Raw genomic sequence first — 24,484 nt, forward strand, 5'->3', positions numbered from 1 at the left:
ATTTTTGCTATCTATTATTATTATTATTAAAAACAAGCTGATAACCTACCCAAATTATCAGTGAAGAGGTTAACCCTCTTATTTTTTACAAATAAGCCACACTCTATGTCTGAAAATGGAGGGCCTAGATCAGCATTGTCCAATAGAACCTTCTGTGATGCTTGACATGTCATTTGTTCTGTTTCACACAGTAGCCATTTGCCACATATGGCTTTTGAGCACTTGTAATAAAGCTATTTCAACTGAGAAACTGAATTAATCATTTTGTTTAATTTTAATTAACTTAAATTTAAATAGACACATGTGGCTAGTGCCTACAATACGGACAGTGTAAAGCAAGATAGATACATCCTCATCCCAGGATGAACAAACACAAAATGTCTAGAGCAAGCCTATGAAAATATTCTGTAAATCCAAGATATACAAAATCAACTTGAGGATTTGGAAGAGTATATAATTTAATACTAAAATAAGAAAATAAGCATAAATGGCCTGGGGCTGTGGCTCACACCTATAATCCCGGCACGTTGGGAATCCGAGGCAGGCAGATTGATTGAGCCCAGTAGTTTAAGACCAAGCTGGGCAACATGAAGAAATCTTGTCTCCACACACACACACACACACACACACACACACACACACACATGCAAAACATAGGCTGGGCAGGGTGGTGCACACCTATAATCCCAGATACTGGGGTGGCTAAGGTGGGAGAATTACTTGGGCCCAGGAGGTGAATGTTACAGTAAGTCAAGATGGTACCACTGCACTCCAGCCTGGGTGACAGAATGAGATGCTGTCTCAGAAAGAAAGAAAGGAAAAGAAAAGAAAAGAAAGGAAAGGAAATGAAAGGAAGGAAAGCAGGGAGGAAGGGAAGAAGGAATGAAGGAAGGAAGGAAGGACGGAGGAAAGGAAGGAAAGAAAAAGAAAAGAAATGAAAAGAAAAGAAAAGAAGCATAATAAAATGGTGCTTTCATCACTAGGATTTAGAAAATCAAAGCCTCTATAAAAACAAGAACTGAAAACCATTGAAAGAGAATAGGCTAAGATGAAAAGAGAGATGTTAGAAGAGGAATTTGATAGGAAATGAAAGCTTGAAAACTCAAAACAATGAAAGACAGAGATCCACACTGTTCATAGGGAGATTAAAATATCAGAAATTTAAAGGGATAAAGTTTAGTACAAATTTTAGTATAGAAAGCTGGTGACTAATAATCTCATATAGCCACAAAAGTTTATATAAATACTATCAAACTGGATTCAAATAATATTCAAAGAAACTTTCTCCTTTATATTATAAGGCTTATTCCTCAAATATAAATATCTATTAAAATTAGAAAGTCTTTTGCTCCAATGCAACACTATTATTATCCCAATTAAAAGGAAATAATTAGCCAATATGATAAAAAGACATTCAATAAAATTAATCTCTGCTTTGCTTATGAATAAAAATTAGGAATAAAAATATACCTCATTAGTATGATAGAATATCTATCTAAAAACAATAATGGAACATGGATGAAGCTGGAAACCATCATTATCAGCAAACTGACACAAGAACAGAAAACCAAACACTGCATATTCTCACTCATAAGTGGGTGTTGAACAATGAGAACACATGGACACAGGGAGGGGAACATCACACACTGGCGTCTGTCAGGGGTTAGGGGGCTAGTAGAGGGATAGCAAGGGGTGGGGGACTGGAGAGGGATAGCATTAGGAGAAATATCTAGTGTAGATGGTGGGGTGATGGATGCAGCAAACTACCATGGCACGTGTATACCTATGCAACAAATTTGCACATTCTGCACTTACGCCCCAGAACTTAAAGTATAAGTAAATTAAAAAAAAATAATGGAAACCATATTCAACTGTAAAAAATCAGATTTCCCAAGGATATAAGAAATAAATCAGTAGTATTATTTTCATTATTATTTAAAATCCTTTTGAAATTTCTATATAACATAATAAAACACAAAAACCATAGAAACTGTTATATTTCTTTTTGTTTGTTTGTTTTTTAGAGAGACAGGGTTTCTCCATGTTGGTCAGGCTGGTCTCAAAGTTCCAACCTCAGGATCCACCTGCCTTGGCCTCCCAAAGTGCTGGGATTACAGGCATGAGCCACTATACCAAGCTGAAAGTGTTACACTACTTAAAGCTTCTGCTCCTTCTCACAAAAATCACAATTAGAAAGAAAAGAAAAAACTGGAAAATATACGTATTATACTTATCAAATATAGTATTAATGTCTTTAAAAATAATTTTTTTAGATCTCTAAGGAGGAAAAAAGAGAAAAAATAACAAAAATACAGTTGAGCATTTTTGACCAAACAAAACAAAGACCAAAAAAAGCAGCAGTATTTGCAGAAAATATGAAAAATGTTTAACTTCACTAATACCAAAATAAAGTAAGTTTAAAAATAGTAACACGGTTTTTTTAACTTCAAAATTTCAAAATATGTAGGAAAACAGATATTTTTGTAGGAGCCACTAGACTATAAGTGAGACTCGAAGTTCTGAGTTCACATGATACTGTCCAAAGGAGTATAGAAGAGAAAAATTGGAAATGGCAAACAACAAACTATAACCTAGAAGTAAATAAAAAACCCTAGAGATACTACTAGGAGACAGTCAACATTTTGAAGTGCAGTCATGCATCAATTAATAATGGGGATACCTTCTGAGAAAAGCATCATTAGGCAATCTGGTTACTGTGTGAACATCACAGACTGTGTTTCCACAAACCTGGATGGTATAGCCTACTATACACCTAAGCCGTATGGTGTAGCCTATTGCTTCTTGGCTAAAAATGCTTACACTATGTTACAGTACTGAATACGGTGGAAACTTGTAACACTATGTTAAATGTTTGTGTATCTAAACATGGCTATATGTCCAGCTCTGATTTTTACTAGTTCTTCAAACTTTAGATCAAAGTTTCCTTTTTTCAACTTTCCCAAATTCTTCTGCTACGCATAAAATTAGTGTCCCCCTCACATTCCCCTACATTAACCCCATCAGAATAAATTCTTGTAGGTCTGGCTATATGCCAAGCCAGATGGCAAGATATTCTATGGCAGGAATTGAATCTTCTATTCTCACGCTATTGATAACAAAGAATAATGATGAAGTAAAATAATGAAAGCCACTGCCTTAATTTTTCCTAGCTGTACGTCCACCATGCAGAATAAACTAATACATTCTAGGTCAAAAATTTGTTAGTAAATTCCATCCTGCAATCATGAAATGAAAATTCATATGAATATTATATGTAAATTTCTTTTACTAGATCCATAGTGAGCATCTATCCTATAACAGGCACTGTGCTAGGTATTTACCAATTGTGTTATTTGATAAAACAATAGAACCATTAACTAAAAGCAAAGTAAGTCAATAAATAGACAAAACAATGACAAAAGTATAAACTGGAAAGAGTATTCTGCAGTAATTGAGCTTTCCTATTTATACTGTAATATTAAGTCAGGGACATTTAGTATGCTTCATTTATTTTAAGTATTTACTGGAGCTTCATAGACTGAAAGTCTAGAAAGAAAGAAAAATGTTGGTTGGCCCTATAACATTTAGGCTATTTATTATAGTCTAGCCAAATTACAGAAGAACGAGAAGGTCAAAGAAGAACTAAGTCTCAAATTTATGGTCATGAGGTTTTCCACCCACATACATGTTTTAGTTATTAAACATGAACACAAATCATTTTGAAATGGACCCATAGGGACAGTACAGCAAATTGGGAAATGATATGCACAGGAGTTGATGAGTAGCAGACTTAATTAAAACAGTTTTTAAAAATATGCAGAAGACCAAACAAGTTTCTAATAATGACAAATTTCACCATTTAGAATAAAGACACATAGGGAATAAAGAAAATCTGAATAGCAAAAGAAAGTCCAAATGAAAATTGGAGGGAAATGACATATTATTCTTAAACAAATTGCTAATTTATTATAGGATAAAAAATCAAATTTAATTTTATTATCAATATTGTTAGAAGTAAGTCTATCTATTTTCACTTGAGATGTTAAATTCCTATCCAATATAACCAACTAGCATTTAGTCCAAAAAGTCAAAGATATTAGAGAAATTATTCACATGCTAATGTCAAGAGGTCAAAGAAGAAAGTAAGATAATCTCAAATGGCCCCGGTATCATATGGTTATGTGGGCATCAGTGTATGATTCTACAAACAAATTAGGCAAAGAACAAAGAGGTGCTTACTTAATATGACCAAGAGAGCTATCCTAAACCAATGGCCAAAATAATGCCTGAAGCATTCTCATTAAATTCAAGAACAAGGCAAGAATGCCTCATCACTGTTTTTTTGTTTGTTTGTTTTGAAATGGAGTTTTGCTCTTGTGGCCCAGGCTGGAGTGCAGTGGTACGATCTTGGCTCACTGCAACCTCTGCCTCCCAGGTTCAAGTGTTTCTCCTGCCTCAGCCTCCCAAGTAGTTGGGATAAGAGGCACCTTCCACCACACCCATCTAATTTTTTTCATTTTTAGTAGAGACAGGGTTTCATCATGTTGGCCAGGCTGGTCTCGAATTCCTAACCTCTGGTGATTCACCAACCTCGGCCTCCAGAAGTGCCTATCACTTTTATGTGAGAAGTTTAGCTGTTGTCACAAGGCAAGAAATATAAATAAGCATAAAATAAACTCAATCATACTTTAGATAGAAGAGAATGAATTGAAAGATAATATTGAGAGGTGTTGAGAAAGACTTATATTCAGGAATAACTATTTCAACTGCAAAATTTTGCAGTAACAACTGACCAGCAATAGAAGATTTCTAAAATTCAATTGTGGTATATCTACATGAAAAAATATACTTGAAAGGTAGTTTTATGATAATCTATTGTATGGAAAATTTTCATTATGCAACTTTAAAAACAAAAATTATAGCATGGACTTTTACTACATATGTCATATAATTACATATGCCCACACATATATAAAAAGAGAGACAAAAACTGTAATTGTTTTATTTTCCTGCTTTATCTAAACTATTAATTTGTATATTATTTCCATAAAAAGGAAAATAAGCAAAAATAATTTTTAGAGAAACACACAAATAGAAGTAAAGACTTTTAATGGTTACCCTTGAATTAAATTTATTCACAAGTGTGTAAATAAATTTTGCAATTTATAGGGCCTTTGCAAATTTATTTGCCAAATTCATAAAGAATGAAGGCAACCATACTCTGTTGTTTATAAGGATTGGCTAGTCACTTAATTAGCTTAAACAAAGATTTACTGGATGTACATAGGAATATCGTTTCCAACCCAAAAGTAGGGAAAAGAGCTGGGTCTCAAGAGGGATGGAAACCAGGAACAAGCAAGCCAGTAGAAGCTATGGTGGCTACTCCCTCCAACCTTACATTTATTTCCTCTGCAGTTACACAGTATGTTGTCTCCACTTCTCTTTGTATACCTTCTTAATTTACTCTTCCTTACATGGATGGGATTTCTGTGGTTCTCTGTGCAGCCTTAACTCTGTATATTACCCACGTACTGGTAAGAAAACCAAAAAACACCTGCTGTCTTATGGCTCTTAGTGCCCTAATTCAAATTCCCAGGAAAAAGAATATAAATGAACTATCTCGATCTCTGGATTTCCACCTACAATCCAAACAGAAAGGGACAACCCTCACAGGTAGGCAACAGACTGAAGAGGGTGGGCATGATACTCAGTGAAAGTGGCTCTTGACATGAGCTATAAAGAGAAGAAACATGCTATGCTTAGGCTTAGCTAGTACTGCAAAAAATACGAGCTATGAGGAGAAGAAATAATTTAATGCTATGCTTAGGCTTAGCCAGTAGAACAATTATTTTGGAAATGTATCAGGTCAAACTGTTCTCCCAAAAGAGCACCAAATGCCAGGAAGCATGTGCAGAGATTGGGAGAATTCAAGTGTAAAAATACTACTGAGAAAGAAGAAAAATGTTAGAAAAGAAAAAAATGTCTTCTTACCGGGTATTGTAATACTTACCATAAAGAAAAAGTTTAGCAGGAATTTAGAACATATGAAAGACATGGAAAATCTAACTATTATCTTGCAAGTACTTAGGCTTCAGCAACAAGGCAATTCTGGAAGGCTTCAGAGAGCCAAATATATTTCAAATCAAATCTGACACAAGGAGGATACAAAGCAGTGCAGGTTAAAGGGAGACTTTTTAAGTTCATGAACTTACTGTGCACTTTTTCGTTATAATTATCTTAAATTCATCAAAAAAACACCCCACATTTAGTTTGTGCCATTTATTAGCATTCCAAATAAACGACATTTGGAAGTCTGTTTTTTTTTTAACTTGTTTGTGTGACTGACCACATGACCACATAAATCAACCATTATGGAGCAAAATATTCTGTGTTTCTTACCTTTAAAAAACAGAAATTAGGCTGGGCGCGGTGGTTCACGCCTGTAAACCCAGTACTTTGGGAGGCTAAGGCAGTGGATCAGGAGGTCAAGAGACTGAGACCATCCTGGCCAACTTGAGGAAAACCTGTCTCTACTAAAAATACAAAAATTAGCTTGGTGTGGTGGTGCATGCTTGTAGTCCCAGCTACTCAGGAGGCTGAGGCAGGAGAATCGCTTGAACTCAGCAGGCAGAGGTTGCAGTGAACTGAGATCGCACCACTGCACTCCAGCCTAGGCAAGAAAGTGAAACTCCATATCAAACAACAACCACCACCACCACCCCCTGAAATCAAACCCCAAGCGATTTAGGAATGAGTTTTATTCATAGATTAGAAGAGTAATTATCTGTATATAAATTATCAATCAATGACAGTAGTAATATTTATATACACATCTTTCAAATGTGTTGACTTTTAAAATTATTTTGAATAAAATGTACTCTCCGGTGGATTAAACCATTCGTCAATTTAGTTCTATGCTTCCTCTTACAACAGGCGCAGTGTTCTTTAAACATGCATTGGATATGTAAATGAATATAGTTTATTACCTACCATACTTGAAGAAAGATTTTAGTAAGCATTGATGATCATGGAGCTAATTGCTACAGCAAGGTTTTCAGGGTTTTGTTTTGTTTTTTACCTGAGGAAAGTAATAAAATAGTCAAAAGGAGGTTTTTTTTTTTCTTTTGTGAAATGGGATACTGTATGAAAAGAAGAGGAATGTTATGATACAGGGAACACTCAGCATCTCAGATTAGGATAAATTGAACTTAACTGGAAGACCAAGTCTTGTACTGAGGTTTGACATATAAACTTACAAACTTAAGTGTAGGCTGAATGATTGAGAATACTTAAGGGTACTTAGGACTAAAAGAAAATTTGATTTTTGCTTGGGTCACATTTTATTTCAATAAAGGGTGTGTGGTGGAGTGCTGACCTTGTATGAAAACCTAAGACTTCAGAAAGCTAGATAAATAAAAAGGACAGAGACAGATCTTGCAGCTAAAAGATATGATCTCCTATTGCCTCAGAGACTTGGTCTCTGCAAGGACTGGTAGAAATATCTGTTAAAGTATGTGAGGTGGGAGATGTCAGCTGATATGTTTGTATCGTGTAAGAATGGCATCTGAGAGAGGGTGAAGTGGGTATGAGATAAGGGTGGTCAGCTGGGATTATCAGGCAACTTAGACATTACCCATTAAAATGACAATCTCCAAACATCCCCTTCTTTTAGTCCTGTATCTGCTCCAGCCTGCCTTCTGCTAGGTCATGATCATACCCAAGTCCCTTTCACAGCTGCCCTCTCTGCCTCCTGACTTTTCAATGAACTTCACTGGTGAGCATGTATCGGTGTGTCTTGCATCTACTAGGTCTTCCGACAACGTGACATAGAGGTAGTTTTGCATGGTGGTTAACAATTTAGACTTTGGCCCTGACTGCCTGGACTTGAATCCTAGTTCATAAACTTAACCAGCAGTATAACCCGGTCGAGTTACTCACATTCTCTATGGTTCAGTTTCTTTATCTGTATTTTAGAAGTAATAAGTATAACCTAACTAGCCAGGTACAGTGGCCGACGCTTGTAATCCTAGGACTTTGGGAGGCTGATGCATGTAGATTGCTTGAGTCCAGGTGTTTGACACCAGCCTGGGCAACATGGCAAAACCACATCTCTACAAAAAACACACACAAAATGACCCACGTGTGGTGGCTCAAGCTGCAGTCCCATCTATTCCAGAGGCTGATGTGGGAGAATCACCTGAACCTGGGAAGTTGAGGTTCCAGTAAGCCATGATCGTGCCACTGCATGCCAGCCTGGGTGACAGAGCAAAACGCCTTCTCAATAATATTTAACAATAATAATAATAATAATAACAACAACAACCTAAGTAAGAAGGCTTGCTATTGTGAAGATCTAACAAATTCAGACAGGGAAAGTTCTTAAAGTGGTGCCCGACAAGTGGTAATCATTCATTACCATATACCATGATTTATCCAAGGAGCTTTTAACATGTTGCTAGATCACGTCTGTCAAGGAGATAAACCAATTACAGTGCAACCAACATTTCACACACAACAGTGAACGAAAACTAGCAATCAGGCTTGTTACTGAGAGGACATGGGAATAGGAAAAATTGTGACTCTATAGCCAATAATCACACAACTCCACCTGAGTCAAAAAGTAGGTGGTAATGCTCTTGGTAGAACAGCAGAAAAATAACTATTTGCATCTGTGCAATATTGAGACCATTACAGGAGTGGTTAAAGGGCAGTTGTGACAGTGACATGGAGAGGGGATATGAATTGAAAAGCCCAGATCCTGCAGATTTCCTCTGAACTCACTGGATGAGCTTCTCTCTCCTTGATCACATTTTGGGGAAAAACAGGTAGAGTCCACATCTGTCTGATATCCTTCTAAATTCTCTCAGGAAAGTGATCTGAAGGATGAATTTGCTAAAATTATCCTATCATTTCAAAAGTCAAACATCCACTGAATAGTCTTTTGAGGAGATGTAAGAACTACTTTGTTTCAGTTATTTGCCACAGAAACAAATTCAGGAAAACACAATATAATGCTTGATATACTAAAATGAAATGTACTAAAGATAGGTCTTTTCGGGAACTCTAAAGTTTTAATGAATATTCTTTTCTAGGTCTTGGAGGAGGTATAAAGTCAAATAAGATGTGACCTTTGCCCTAAACAAGCAGAGGGAAGATAGCAAATGCCACAGGATGGTTATATAGCACGTACACACATCTCCCCACATTTTGGGAAAATATCAAATTGATGAATACAGATTACTCTGCAAAATTCCCACAAGAACCATACTGCTGTGACTTCAGCCATCTTTGCCTACTAAATTTTGATACTCGGCCTCATGCTATGAAACCATGGGAGAAAGAGGGAATATTGAAAGAGAAAAAGTGAAAAGTAAAAGAAAATAATGAAAAAGGCATTAGTGCTTTCTGTGTTTATGGACTCCCAAATGCTGGCCCACGTGTCAGTTCTTTGAAGAACACTCCACGTTTTCTCAGATCCCACTTCCAGCACTGCACCCAGTAATTTCTTACTGCTGGAGCTGTCTGCTTAGTGGGCAATAAAGTGATTCCAGTGGAGCTATTATCCATAGTTCTTCCCCCTGGAAATGTCATATACCCTTGCTTTGCCAAATATTGATAGTGCAGGCTGGTCCTCTTAGCCTCCCTTTTGAGCTGCCACAGCAGACTCTGCTGATGGCCCACCCAGACTTCCCATGCCAGCATCCGCATCTCTGCCTGAGGGCTTTGTTAAGTGCCTGAAGACAACTCTGCCTAATTGCAGGGGACAGAAAAGTGACAAAGAATCAGGCAGTCGCTAAATACCTGAGATTTATCCCCCTTAAGTTGTGATAATTCTAAGGCCTGAAGTCCACACTGGCTCCCAGTGTTCCCTCATGGAATTAAGAACCAACTACAGTTTTGTGTTGCTGTTGGCTGGCTTGCTTTCCTTGTCCCATTTCCCTACTCTCCCATCAATGTTTATAGGACCAACTCCCAAATAAGCTACGTACAGTAGAATCCTCATCTTAGGTTGTGCTTCTGACAAAAGAGATGCAGACGTCAGATGTGTCTCCAGCTCACTTCTAAGCACAGGGGGCAAATCAAGCCTCCTGCTCAAGTTCTAAGAGTGCACATAGTTTATGACATTAAACATACATTATATAGAGAGTTTTATATACTCATGGTAAACACACACAGAATGTGTGATGACATTCTTTTATAGGGAACTTTTTTATCTCAGATTATTTTCTTATGAGAAATTTCTTGATTGGTAAATAGTTTTAGGATTTATACTTTTATTGTGAACATATTGACAACTTACCATATTGCTCTGGAAATATGATGCTAATTTTTAAAATATGTAGGCATATTGTGAAAGCTCTATGTTCAGAGAAAATCCCATAAAGAGGAAGCTCTCAAAGGCACATGAAAGAAGGGAAATGCTTGGTAAATGGTCTACCTTGCTGAGGGAAAAGACCCTTACTCTGCTAAATGTAAGAAAATGAGGATGATTACAAATGCACAAATGTATGGGTTGAACCAGGGAAAATTTAAATTTAATAAAATTCAAAGTATTGGTTTTTTAACCATATACATACACAAATATACATTTTTTTTTTTTTTTTTTTTGAGACGGAGTTTCGCTCTTGTTACCCAGGCTGGAGTGTGCAATGGCGCAGTCTCGGCTCACCGCAGCCTCCGCCTCCTGGGTTCAGGCAATTCTCCTGCCTCAGCCTCCTGAGTAGCTGGGATTACAGGCACGCGCCACCATGCCCAGCTAATCACAAATATACATTTTAAACATCATCTTTGAAATCAGAAAGACAGGTCAGGAGTGGTAGCTCATGTCTATAATCCCAGCACTTTGGGAGACCTAGGTGGGAGGATCACTTGAGCCTAGGAGTTCGAGACCAGCCTAGGCAACATGGCAAAACCCTGTCACTACAAAAAATACAAAAATTAGCCAGGCATAATGGTGTGAGCCTGTAGTCCCAGTGACTTGGGAAGCTGAGGTGGGAGGATACCACGGGAAGCTGAGGCTGCAGTGAACCGTGATCATGCCACTGCACTCCAGCCTGGGAGACAGATGGAGACCCTGTCCCAAAAAATAAATGAAATTAGAAAACAAAGATATTTTGCATTAGCAACTGGTACATCCTATCTGCTGGTGCTGTAGGATGGGCAACTTAAAAATCGAGGCTACTGGGAGTGTTTTAGCAGGAATTAAGAAAATAGTTCATCAAACTCATGTCCTCAAAATATACTTTATATACTCTGGCAGTAGCTTACAACTGGAAAAATATTTAACTTGGTTTTGTTACTTTTTCTTACTAAATGACTCAATTATGTAGTAAGTCCTGCTAAGAACGTCCCTTAAAATTTTTTCTCTATTTATCTTGTAGGAATTAAATTTTTCCTTAATTACTTTTAAATTACATTTATTCACATGTAAAACAAGGCAGCTATCACTATTTCAATAGATGTAGTAATTAGAATCTACCTTCAAGCTTACAGCTTTCACATTTAGTGCAGCTATGAAATAACTATATACTCTGAATTTGAAAAACATTTATTGCTTCACCCTTCACAGAAATAAACTATCAACTTCTTGAGGGACCTCATGACAAGGACATATGGCAGAGAAGATGAATACTTTAAAAATCTTATATAAAGATAAGAAAATGCACCTACTGATGTTTCACATATTGCATTTTCTGTCTGCTATCATTCCTGTCAAGTGAAGCATTGCAACAACGTATGTGCTATACAACTGTCACAGAGTTTTTCCTATCCACAGCTGGCCTCCAAACTAGAGCAGGTTACTGTACGGAAGCAGACTCTGACTCTGCCAGAAATCCAGTCTTCAAATGACCTGGAGAGATTTAGAGAACAGCTTTTAAAATCTACGGGAAATGCAGAGACAATACATAACAGGAAATCCCTTTTAATGTCTTCACCTGGCAGCTTACTAGAGAAAAGCTGAAGAAGAACCATGTTTTCCTGAGAAATTTTTATTTGTATTTATTAAATTAACACTAAAGTATTAATTTTATTTTGTAGTATACAATTTTCCCTGTCTCTATCAGTATCATCTTTTATTTGTGAGTGAATATCATATTATTTAGAAGCTCTGGCTACTGGGAAACTAAGGAAAGAAGTTTCTGTTGCATGTCTGTGTGTGTGCGTGTGTGTGTGTGTATTTATGTGTATTGTTTGTTTGTTTGAGACAGAGTCTTGCTCTGTCACCCAGGCTGGAGTACAGTGACGCGATCTCAGCTCACTGCAACCTCTGACTCCAGGGTTCAAGTGATTCTCCTGCCTCTGCCTCCCAAGTAGCTGGGATTACAGGTGTGCACCACCACACTTGGCTAATTTTTGTAGTTTTAGTACAGACGGGGGTTTTACTATGTTGGCCAGGCTGGTCTCGAACTCCTGATCTCAGGTGATCTGTCTGCCTTGGCTTCCAAAAGTGCTGGGATTACAAGCATGAGCCACCAACCCCAGCCACACGAATATTTAAATGAGTTGCTTAGAAACTTTGATAGTTTTTACTAAAAGCAGCATCATCTGCCCCAAGGACTAAGGTATTTTCAGTTACTCAAGGCCAGACTCTTCTGTTTGGATCCTGGCCAGGTCAGTGGCATTTGAGGAAAAAAATGGAATGAGATTTCCCATCATCTCCCATCTCCCTGGTTAGACATACACTCTTCCTGACTGGTATGGCAAAGATTTTTTATTTTATTTTATTTTATTTTTTTGAAACAGAGTCTCACTCTGTCACCCAGTCTAGAGTGCAGTACCACAATCTTGGCTCACTGCAACCTCCGCCTCCTGGGTTCAGGTGATTCTCCTGCCTCAGCCTCCTTAGTAGCTGGGATTAGAGGCACCCACCACCACACCCAGCTAATTTTTGTATTTTTAGTAGAGACCGGTTTTCACCACCTTGGCCAGGCTAGTCTGAAACTCCAGACCTCAGGTGATCTGCCCACCTCGGCCTCCCAAAGCGCTGGGATTATAGGCATGAGCCACTGTGCTCAGCCAGGATGGCTCTTTACCTGCTTAGCATCCACATTTTCTTTCTTCTTCAGCAATAAATCTCCATAAAACTAAGGGTGGGCATGAAACCAAGTGTTTCCCAATGAGATCTCTGGGGAAGTACTGCATGGACTGCCACAGAGTCTCCTTAAGCATATGACTGCCTCTATCCTTTTCTCCTTCTCAGCATGTGAAATGAGCCCCTGATGGTAGGAGCTCCAGCAGCCATCTGAGACCACAAGGCAACCTGATCTTGATGGAGCAGAGCTGAAAATAAAGAACTGGGCCTGAAGATATTTCAGACCTGTCATTTTTCCTCCGAATTTTCTACTCAAGACAATTTGAGAAAGAAATAAATCATGTTTAAGCTAGTGGTACCTCAGATTTTCTATTATATCCAGCTAAGCTATTCCTAGCCACTTCATTCATTCTAGTTTATACCATCTAGAGGGTTTATACCATCTCAGCCTCTGCCAATGATTGTTCCATGTCAGACCATGGAATGGCAATCAAGGATCACAAAGTGAAATTCCAAATGCCAAGTGGAGACTTCAATGAGCTGAAAAAGTACACACCCAAAATTACTACACACCCAGAGCCAGCCCAAAAGTCAGATTTTGAAAACATGCTATTGCCTGATTTTAAAATGTGTGATTAAATAATATATATATACACACACACACATACACCCTCACACACATATGCCAAGTGAAATGCACCCTTGGATTGAATATGACCTTACAGCCATGGTTTACATTTTCTGGGTTACACTGTTCGGCTCAATATCTTGTGTAACAGTTTAGCAGCCCTGGAAATGGCATCCTCTACTTCTCCCTAGCTTTGGAAACCTACCTCACAAAGGTAAGATATAGGGAAAGAGGGGGCACAAAAAGACCAGGTGATCAATCAGAATACTGGATAGATTGTCTTTGGCATTTACTTAGCTATGTGATTTGTGTTTAATTATGGTCACTGTTAAGACAAATTCCCTCTGTGCACATTTGAATCATTAGGTCATTGGTGGAGAATTTTCCTACGCATTGGCTACAGCTGTGAGGGAGGACAAAGCAGTTGGCTCTCTCCATGTGTCTAAGCATTCATAGTCTTTAACCAAGCATTTTCCTGATGTATTTCAACCAAACAGAACATCATACTGGCAGCCAGTAATAATAAGTGCCTTTAACAGTAGCAGTAGGTGCACATTCTTATTACATACCAGCATCCTATATGCAAGAAATAACAAAATTAATAAATAAAATACATGTAATGCTAGATTAAAAAGAAATTTGAATTCAACATTTAAGCATTATTCACTCTCTCTTCAAATTAAAAAGTTTAGGCTAGGCACAGTGACTCACACCTGTAATCCCAGCACGTTGGGAGGTTGAGGTGGGCAGATCACTTGAGTCCAGCAGTTCAAGACCAGCTTGGCCAACATGGCAAAACATCATCTCTACAAAAAATATAAAATTTAGCCAGGTGTGAAGCCAAGATGGCACCACTGCACTACAGCCTGGGTGACAGAGGGAGACCCTCTCTTTCTCTCAAAAAAAAAAAAAAAATGAATTTGAGTACTATTTTTTTTTTTTTTTTTGCCTGAGAAATACAGATGAGGTCTGGAATTGTTGTAGGTACTAAGGATTTATTTATTCATTATTCATTTGTTCACTTCCATTCCACTCCATTTATACTTCTAATGTTCTGATAAGATTGAAAAAGAGATTCCTATATAATCCAGGGACAATTTCAGAATTGTTTAAAAGGTTAAGAAGCACAAAGGAGAGAACATTTCCAGACATACATTTGGAAATATATCTTTTCAGCATAAAGAACTTAGCTTCTGCAACAGTGAGTGAGTTTTGATATTAAACCTATCTTCTGAGTGTGGAACAGCTGAGTCCACTGCAGGTTACATGAATGCCCCCACCCCTTCCTACAGGAAACGAGAACCCAAACTTTCCTTATTACTTTGGCACTGGGGCCATCAGAAGAGACCACTGCAAAACATACAAAGGCTATTATCAGCCGATTGTATGAATCCTAGTGGCATCTCACAGATCTTCAGGGTTTATTAGAAAACATGAAAGCAGACACTTTCCTCCTATAAGCCTGGGAGAGAAGATTACTCTCCAGGTAAAGGTGTGAATATCTACAAGTGTGAAAACATCATGGACCATATCTCTCCCTGAAGCTAGGAAGCACTTCTGCCCATTTAGTCCCAATCCTCTAACCATTTGAAGCTTGGATTTTTGGCGAGACAGAGCATTCCCCACCAGAGAATCATATTTCTGGAATTCGGGAACAATGAGGAAAGCAGTCTTTTTCTTTTCAAAGGAAGCTTCATGTTATGTTTGTTTAATGGATATTTAGCAAAAGCAAAGTAGAAATGAGGGGCTCTCGTTTTATTTTGATGTGAAATACGTAGGATTAAGAAGAGCCTGGCATTTACAGTGGGGCCAATCCAAACATATTAACTTTAGGAAAGGTAACTTATAAACACATGGCAGGAAGAAAAACCAAACAGAAAGGTCATAATTACTCCCCTGGAACAAACAGCCGAAGAGCTTTTTATTAATTCTGCAAAAGGATTTCGTGTAATTAAGTTCAAGGTGCTAAACTTTCCCCCAGGCTGCTGATTTTGTACTAATGACAGAATTCACTGCTTTAGTCCTTGCGCTCTTTGAAGAGTGCTAGGGGGTGGTGTCTGAAGCGAAAATGTCTATCCTGTATATTATTCATTCAAATCAAGTGTGATAATGGTGAGTACCTATTCATATACTAGCCCTTGAGTTGTCTAATTCTGACACAAAATAATAATCATTTAAAAAGTGAAGCAACTCTGTTATCCTTTTTTTTAGTCAATCCCATCTGCTGAGAAATAACAACAAATTTCATGTTGTTCAAGAAAATTCTACATCTCGTGGTTTTTATGTAAGAGGAATAAGATGTCTGACTGAGAGGTAACTGTGTGCTTGCAAGGTGTGGCTATGTACTATACATGTCTATGTGCTGTTTGCCTGTGATTGTGTCCATGCACAGTTGTGTGAGCATTTGGTTTCACACACAAAAGGTTCGATAAACTAATTTTTCCAGGGAGTAATTAACAACCTCAAAAATGTTCCTGTGATTTTTAGTTTCACACAAAGGCTAGGTCACAATACGTTGTAATATTACCATTCTGCACACACGTGAGAATCTGATGAATGATCTCATTTCCATGATGAAATGCACAAAGTTTCGTGTCAAAACCCACACAAGATGGTTTACCATTTTCAAACTCATTCTGCAGCCAAATACTTCTGCCTGATCCCTATGCAAAACTTCAAGCCTCAATCAACACCATTTCCAAACGCTGATTGTCTCCTACCAATGTTCTCTAAATCTTATATTTTAATTGTATCTAAGAATGCTCATCAGAAGCTTGGAAAAGTTACAATGAAGACATGTAGGCTTCCAGGTTACACAGGGACTGAGTCCAGCTGACCTTCTTTTGTACCTTCTCATAGCTAGCCCAACAAAAATGAGGAAAAATAAGGAAATAAAAATAAAGTCAAAGGGAAGATCAGGTAATAAAAACTTTTGAGAAATCCTGCTTGTTAGATTACAAATGGATTCAGGCTGACATTCCACTTTCCAAGACAGGATGTAGTACTTGGAAGGGGAGAGCTGAAGACAGAGTAGGTCTGGAGGGGAGCACTGTGTATTCGACTCATTACCCATTTCACTGTTTTGGATCAACATTCTCAGAGGCTCTGGGCAAGTCTGGCCAAACCAAACAGAGGAGCTGGTACATGGCAGGATTTTCCCTGATGCAGCGGGGTTCTTCCTTGATGGAGTAGACCATGGCGTTAGGAATAAGGCCAGCCATCAGGACCTCATGAGTACTTAGAGTGGAGACCAGGTGCAACAGGGAGCTAGCACTGTAAAACTATACCCTGCCTGGTGTGACTGCTTCAACACACAGAGAACATTTTTAGGGTAGCTGTTTCATCTAAAAAGCACAAGCCTTTAAACCTTCATAAGCAATGAAAACAGCACAAATGAAAAAAAAAATAGATTCAATAGATTAATAAAACATTTGTTGCCATCACCCTTAACAAAAGAGCTAAGACAAAAATATTTGCCACATACTTGGGTACTCAAAGCTGAGGGTTAATATGATTAAGATTTAAAGAGTGTTTGCAAATCAATAACAGAGAGAATCACCCCCAGTTAAAAACTGGATAATAATCCTGAAATATCTTACAGAAGAGTTATATATGGACAATGAAACATTTTTTAAATATTCAGCCTCACTAATAAGGAAATGCAATTTTAAAATGGGACTCCATTTCTCACTTAAGCAATTCAGGGGGGAATCTTCAACTGATATTAGCTTGCACTGGCTGGTCTGCACCCTAGGTGCTGACACTGGCACTGCATGTGGAGTGCAGGGTGGCACCATTTTCTGCAAAGCAACTAGATACATGTATTAAATGCCTTTAAAAACACACTTATTATTTGATGCAATAATGGCATGTCAAGAATTTGCATTAAGGAAATGGTTAAGGATATGGGTAAATATTTAGCTATACAATGTTTATAACAGCCTAAATAATAGGTACACACACACACACACACACACACACACACACACACACATTCTACAGTGGAAAACTGTGTGACCATGAAAAATAATGATAGAATAGAAATATGTCCCTTATTTTGGAAAGAAGACTGAAATATATGGTGGAAATACAAAGTCAAATTACAAGATGATATACAATTGAATGCTTTTACTGGGTAAATATAATCTGTGCATAATGTATGTCTGAAAACGTCTGTTACCTAGACAACTGAATAAAGTCGAGGAAGCTATATACCAAATTATGACAATGTATTTCCAGGAAATAGTTTTCCTAATTACTTTATTTTCTACAATAAACATTTATTATTAGTAAAATAAAATGTATGTAAAAAGAGAAAAAAAAAGAACCAAACAGACTTCAACAAGAATCCAAATATAGAAGGCATACTTTTAAAAAGCAATGTGTCTGGGCCAGGCGCGGTGGCTCACACCCATAATCCCAGCACTTTGGGAGGCTGAAGTGGGCAGATCACGAGGTCAGGAGATCGAGACCAGCCTGACCAATATGGTAAACTCTGTCTCTACTAAAAATACAAAACGTAGCCAGGTATGATGGCATGCGCCTGTAGTCGCAGCTACTCAGGAGGCTGAGGCAGGAGAATCACTTGAACCCGGGAGGTAGAGGTTGCAATGAGCCAAGATCGCCCCACTGCACTCCAGCCTGGGAGACAGAGCAAGATTCTGTCTCAAAAAAATAAAATTAAATCAATGTTTCAAGAAAAGTTGTTTGAAATTTAATTTTAAAAGATGCTATTCGTAACAGTAACATTGAACAGAATATATTTAGACCTAAATTGGAAAAATATATACAGAACTTAATTTCTAAAAATCTACAACCTTACTAAAGATTATGTATAAATGTATATGTATAAAAATATGCATAAATGCTATTAAGCAAATTATATGAACCACATAGTGCTGGGACAACTGCTTAATTATTTGTTTAAAAAATAAAATTAGGCATCTTTGTCATACAATGCACGAAAGCAAATTGCAGATGGATTAAACTGTTAAATAGAAAATGATTTCTTTGATTTGGGAAATGGGAAAGCTATTCTAAGACTTTAAGCAAATATAATAAGGTCTTACATTTTTGAATTAGAATAATTATTACTATAAAAATATAAATAATCCCCAAGTTAATTCAATATTTTCTATATTGAAATCTAAATCCTGATTTCATTGGTAATATGTAAAAATGTATTTCAAATTAATATTAAATAAGTGGGTAAGAATTAACTAGAAAAAGAATTTTTTTTTAAAAAAGGGAGAATTCGCACTACCAGATATTTAAATGTTGTAAAATTACAAGAGTTAAATCATTTTGGCAATGATTACAAATAAGATGGAGAATGGGATGAAACAGAAAGCCAGAAGGAGATCAAATACCCATAAGCATTTAGCACATGATAAACGTGACATTCAATTAAATTGGAAAAGGACAGATGGCTTCTGAGTATATAAAAATGTAAATCATTCATCTAATAACATTAAACAAAAATAAAAGGCAGTGAACTGGAATAATATTTGCAGCATATACACAAAAGAATTACTGGCCTCACTATATAAAGAGCTTTTGTAAATCATTAAGAAAAAAAAGGCAATGTGCACTATAATGGCAAAATGGGCAAAAATTATGAGATAACTATTAAAGGAAAAAAATACAAATGTCCAGTGGATGTACTGGAAAATGTTCACCTTCAAAAATCAAAAATGTGTTTTTGCTAAATGATGCCTCTATCGCCTCTTAAATTGATAATGATATTAAAAATAATAGTATATATTATACGTGTGACTATGTGGCAAATTTACTGCTGAGGTACTCTGATGATGAGAATACATATTCATACAACCCTCCAGGGGAGAAATGGACACTATGTTTCAAGAAGTTACAATGGTTCATAATCTTTAGTTCAGGAACTTTTAGAGAAATTCTTCCTAAAGAGGTAAGCAGAGGAGTCCACAAAGATTTATGTTCACAATAACTTAGTAAAGAAAAATCCTAAGTGTCCAATAATAGGTGATTGGTAAAATAAATCATGGCACTTGCATGCAATGGAACAGCATGCAGCTAAAGTGGAACATTTGAATTAGGATATAACAAATGAAAGAGGTAGGCTACAAAACAGCAAAATACCAATTTGGTTAAAAGTACGAATGGATGTACATAGTGGGCAAATGTTCAACAACTTGTAAACAGTGGTTTTTGAAAGTGATGAAATTTTAGGGTTTTTTTTTCTTCCTTTCCCTCCTTCTTGTTTAATTCATTCTACAAACACTGGCTTTCTATTATGTGTCAGATATTTCTATATGTTCTTATTTGTTCCCAATGAGTATGGATTACTTTGTTGTCAGAAAAACAGACACATTTTATAAAAAGTCCATCGTCCCAAACTGACTTTCCCTTCCAGATGTTAAAAATCTAATAAAGGACTTGGAGCAAAAATAGGAAGGGCGTGATTCTTGCATTGAAAGCATAATATAACTTTCAAAAGAATTGGAGTTACGTTCGGATCACTCCATGGACTACCTTTAGGAACGAACACTTTGTAAACCATACTCACCTGTTTCAGCTTGGAGACCAAATTAAACCATACTCACCTGTTTCAGCTTGGAGACCATCTGCTCCTACAAATGTGAATGTAGCGTCTCCAGGATCCCTTCCTAACAGGGTTCTCAAAGCGGACCATTTAAGGAGCCTGACATCTCTCTAAGCGTTTGAAAATTCATTATCCCATTGGAGCCCCCACAACAATAATAGGCGGGTAGCGATGACTCTGGTTTTGCGGTGGGGTCGCTTGACGGGGAGGTGATGCCTTGCCCAAGGCTGAACCCCGGGTTAGAGACGGGCAGGCAGTGGTGGGTGGGAAGGGCCCGGGGACTAGGGCGGGTGCCGGGAGGGGCGGGCGCCTTACCGCGGCCTGCTGGAAGGCGCCCTTGGTGTAGGTGCCGCCACCCCGGTAGGAGATGGCAGGGATCTCTTGGAGCAGCAGCGCGCACTTGTGCTGGCGCGCGCGGCTGGTGGAGATGTAATCGACGCGCGGCACCACGTAGTTCTTGGACGAGAAGGTCACGATGGCCACGCGCGTGGCCGTGGGCACCACGGGGAAGTCGGACAGGAGCTTGCGGACGAACAGGAGCTCGCTGCGGAAGTTGACTTCGCCCACGCTGGACGAATCGTCCACCAGGAAGACGAGCTCCAGGCGCTCGCTGAGTTCCCGCAGCAGCCGCACGCGTCTCCGGAACGCCTGGCCCAGCCGCTCCACTCTGCTCCCAGCTGCTTCCTCGCCAGGAGCCGGCGGCGCAGGGAGACTCCCGGGGGCCCCGGGCGCGGTCTCGGGGAAAAGGCGGAAGCTGAAATTGCGCGACGGGGACATCTGCTGAAAGGTCGCCCAGCCCGAAACGAGCGCCAGACCCCAGCAACAAAAGGCCAGACGAGGCCACATAGCGCTGGAGACCGAGCGGCCGCCCCGGAGCGCAGGCGGCGGCCGGGGCGGGAAGAGACGCCCGGCGGCCCGGCTCGCAGAGGGGCGTGCGCGGAGCGGGGCGCGGGGCAGCGGGGGCGGCCGCGAGCCTCAGCGCCCTTTCATCTGACACTGGGGACAGACACAATCCAGACTCCTTGGCAGCTCGGGGACTCCGGAGGGAACGGCGCGCTCTCTCTACTCCTCTCTTTTTTTCTTCCCTCTCTCCTCCTCCTCGCTCTCCCTGAAGCCTATAAAATAAATGTTTGAAGGAAAGGGGGCAGTCAAGAAAAATCTCCCGCTTCCCTCCTTCTCTCCCTGTCTTCCTCTCCTCGCTCCCGTCTCCTTTCTGTATCTCTGACTCTATCTCCCTCCTCCCCCTCTCATTCTCCTCCCGGGATCAAGCCAAAGACTTGGAGATTCCATGACACCAGAACCCCGCGTCTGTCAGGCTGTCAGCATTCCCGCAGCAAGCGCACCAGCGCCGAAGCCCTGATTGATCCCATATGTCTGGCAGGAGCTGCAGAGGAATTCACTGGAGATGGATCCAGATACCGAGAGTGCCACAGTAATTGGAAACACTTTGTAGACGAAAACACACACGCGGCGGACTGGCCAGGGAGTTGAGAGCATCCTTGGAAAACTGCTTGGTCACCTTTTGTGTTTCGTCCCCCCATCTTCAGTGTCCCAAAGCCCTCACCAAATAGATGACTGTAGAATTTTCCTGATGGGGATTTCTAATCAGTGGTGTGTGAGCGTGCAGACCCTAAGGCTCCCCGGCAGATCACACCATACAGAAGTTGCATCTACCCTGATGCATTCCATAGGAATAATTTGTCATGGCGCTTCAGTCGTGCATTTATTCATTCATCTGTGTGTTCATTCTTTCCTGAATTTAACAAATATTTTTTGAATGCCCATTATATGCCAGGAGCTAGGTGAGGCACTGGAGATACAAGGAACAAAAATTGACCCAGCTTCTGTCCTCAAGGAACTTATAGGGTAACAAGTGAGGTGAGCATTAACCAGGCATATGTAATTCCAACTGACCATACTAAATAAAGGAGTTTAGGTAGACAGACTTGACCTTGGAGAGGCCAGAGAAGCCTTTTCTGAGGACATGAAGTTTATGCTGAAATCTGAAGCATGAGTAGGGGTCCCCAATCTCCCTTCATGTGCTGTTGATCTATTTCAACAGATAAGATTCACCTGGCTTTGAATGGTACCTGGCATATATCTGCTTTGAACCAAGTTGCTACCTGGGATGGCTTTTCTAAAGCAAGAACCCCAAAGGGGATGGCACCAGTGTAAAGGAAAGGTGCACTTTGCATGAGGGTGGGCCTTCGGTTAAATGATTCAGCTGGGAGTCAGGAATCCTGCGTAGTTAAGCCTGCAGTTATGTAAACCACCTGAACTGAGTCACTTCCAATCCTTAGCTCAGCATCAATATCTATTTCATGATCCAATTGAGTGATCTCAAAGTTTTCTCTGTCTCTGATAGTGAATGATTCAACTCCATCTGTACTTACCAAAATACCTTCAGTGAGAAGTATCACAATGTATTGGTTAGCATGTTAAAGCTTTGGCATCAGTTTTCCTGGGCTGAAATATTGACTCTGCCATTTCTAGTTGTATAGCCTCGACTCAGTTTGCCCATCTGTAAAATAGAGTAGTAACAATAGCATATTAAGAGTTGTCATAAGGATTAAGTCACAAAAGAGTAAAATTCTTAGGACAATACTTGGGACATAGCATGTACTCAATAAATGTTGGCTGGTTACTCTTACTGCCACCTTTAATCGTGAATGTTCTTCAAATTATTTTCCTAACAATACTTATTGACCACCTCCTATGTACCAGCATCTTAGATACCGAGGATTTAAAGGTGAGGATTTAAGACTGGGTTCCAGTCCTCCGGAAGTTCAAAGAACATTAGAAAAGAACATAGATTTGCAAACAATTACAAAGCAGTAGGATGATTGCAAAAGCAGAGAAGAAGGAGCAAGGAGGAGAAAGATCTCATTCTTCCTGGGGAATGAGCAAGACTTCATTCGAGCTGGGGCTTTTCTTTTGAAAAAGAGAAAGGTTTTCCAAATTTCACCTATTCTGTGTTATTTACAACACATCATGAAGCCCTTTCTGTGCAAAGCACCGCGGCAACTGCAATGTGAGCTATCTCCTGTGTTCCCCACACAAACCAAGGAAGTACACAATGGCTTTAGAACTCTTGCTGCAAGTAAGTGGCACCCAATGTCTCGTCATTTAAACAAAAAGGGATTTCTTGGTTTGTATAACTAAACTAGGGAAAGGGCAGAGGGTAGAGATGGTCTCGAAAAGACTTGGAAAAGGAAATTAAAAACGAGTCACATCTTCAATTTTTCTCTCACTTTGGCTTCTCTTTGGCCACATTTAAGTCTCTTCTTTGGATTTATAACCTGAGAAAGACTTTTCCCCCACAAACTCAAGTTAATAATATTTTGAGATGTCTGCCATAGACCTAGGCCCATTCAGAGCTCTCTGGATAATTCTGACACATGCTGTAGGGGTGAAAGCCTAGGAACAGCACTCTGGCAGTGTGTACTTCAATGGGATGAATAGTCAGGCCCAGGTTACTTGTCCTCACGCTAAGAGAGTGCGAACACATCAGTCGGAGAAATCCTGCCTCAGTGTTATAAAGACTGCTGCTCCAACTCTTGCCACTGCTCCCCAGTGCTCTGTAGTTCCTTCTGCTCTCTAGTCTAAAGCAGCAGTTCCCAATGGGAGAGATTTGCACATCTCATTCCCAGAAATTAGGCAATGTCTAGAGACATTGGGGGATAGGGCAGTGCTACTGGCATCTAGTGTATAGGGGCAAGGGGTACAACTAAACCTCCTACAATGCACTGGCAGCCCCACAACAAAGAATCACCCAGCTCCACATAACAATAGTGGTGAGGTTGAGAAACTCTCGCCAATACCATAGTAATAGATGCAAAAAATGATAAAAATGTGTTAGACTAAAAATTAAGATTAGAAAGGCTAGGAGCAGTGGCTCAAGCTTGTAATCCCAGCACTTTGGGAGACCAAGGCAGGTAAATCATTTGAGGTCAGGATTTCGAGACCAGCCTGACCCTGACCAACATGGTGAAACTCTTTCTCTACTAAAAATACAGGAAAAAAAAAAAAAAAAAAAAGCTAGGCATGGTGACACATGCCTGAAGTCCCAGCTACTCGGGAGGCTGAGGCAGGAGGATCACTTGAACACAGGAGGTGGGGGTTGCAGTGAGCTAAGATTGTACCACTGCAGCACTCTAGCCTGGGCGACAGAGTGAGACTCCATCTCAAAAAAAAAAGAAAAAGAGAGAGAGAAAACAACTTAAAGGTATAGAAATGACAACAT

The 24,484-nt window shown here is 39.3% G+C and overlaps 1 protein-coding gene across 2 annotated transcripts in view; it reads right to left on the reverse strand.

Moving 5' to 3' along the window:
* The window catches only part of SVEP1 (sushi, von Willebrand factor type A, EGF and pentraxin domain containing 1), a 210,257-nt gene extending 188,793 nt beyond the window's left edge, over window positions 1-21,464 (reverse strand). Inside the window, exon 1 of one of the 2 annotated variants that reach the window (XM_035254401.3) lies at window positions 20,557-21,464. In XM_035254401.3, coding sequence (XP_035110292.3) covers window positions 20,557-21,087 — 531 coding nt within the window. In that variant the 5' untranslated portion in view covers window positions 21,088-21,464. Of the gene's footprint in view, window positions 1-20,242; window positions 20,483-20,556 lie in introns of those variants that run through there. The other variant, XM_035254412.3, reaches the window with a different exon arrangement.
* Window positions 21,465-24,484: the final 3,020 nt, after the last annotated feature.

Source organism: Callithrix jacchus, chromosome 1, assembly GCF_049354715.1.
Source record: "Callithrix jacchus isolate 240 chromosome 1, calJac240_pri, whole genome shotgun sequence".
NCBI lineage: Eukaryota > Metazoa > Chordata > Mammalia > Primates > Cebidae > Callithrix > Callithrix jacchus.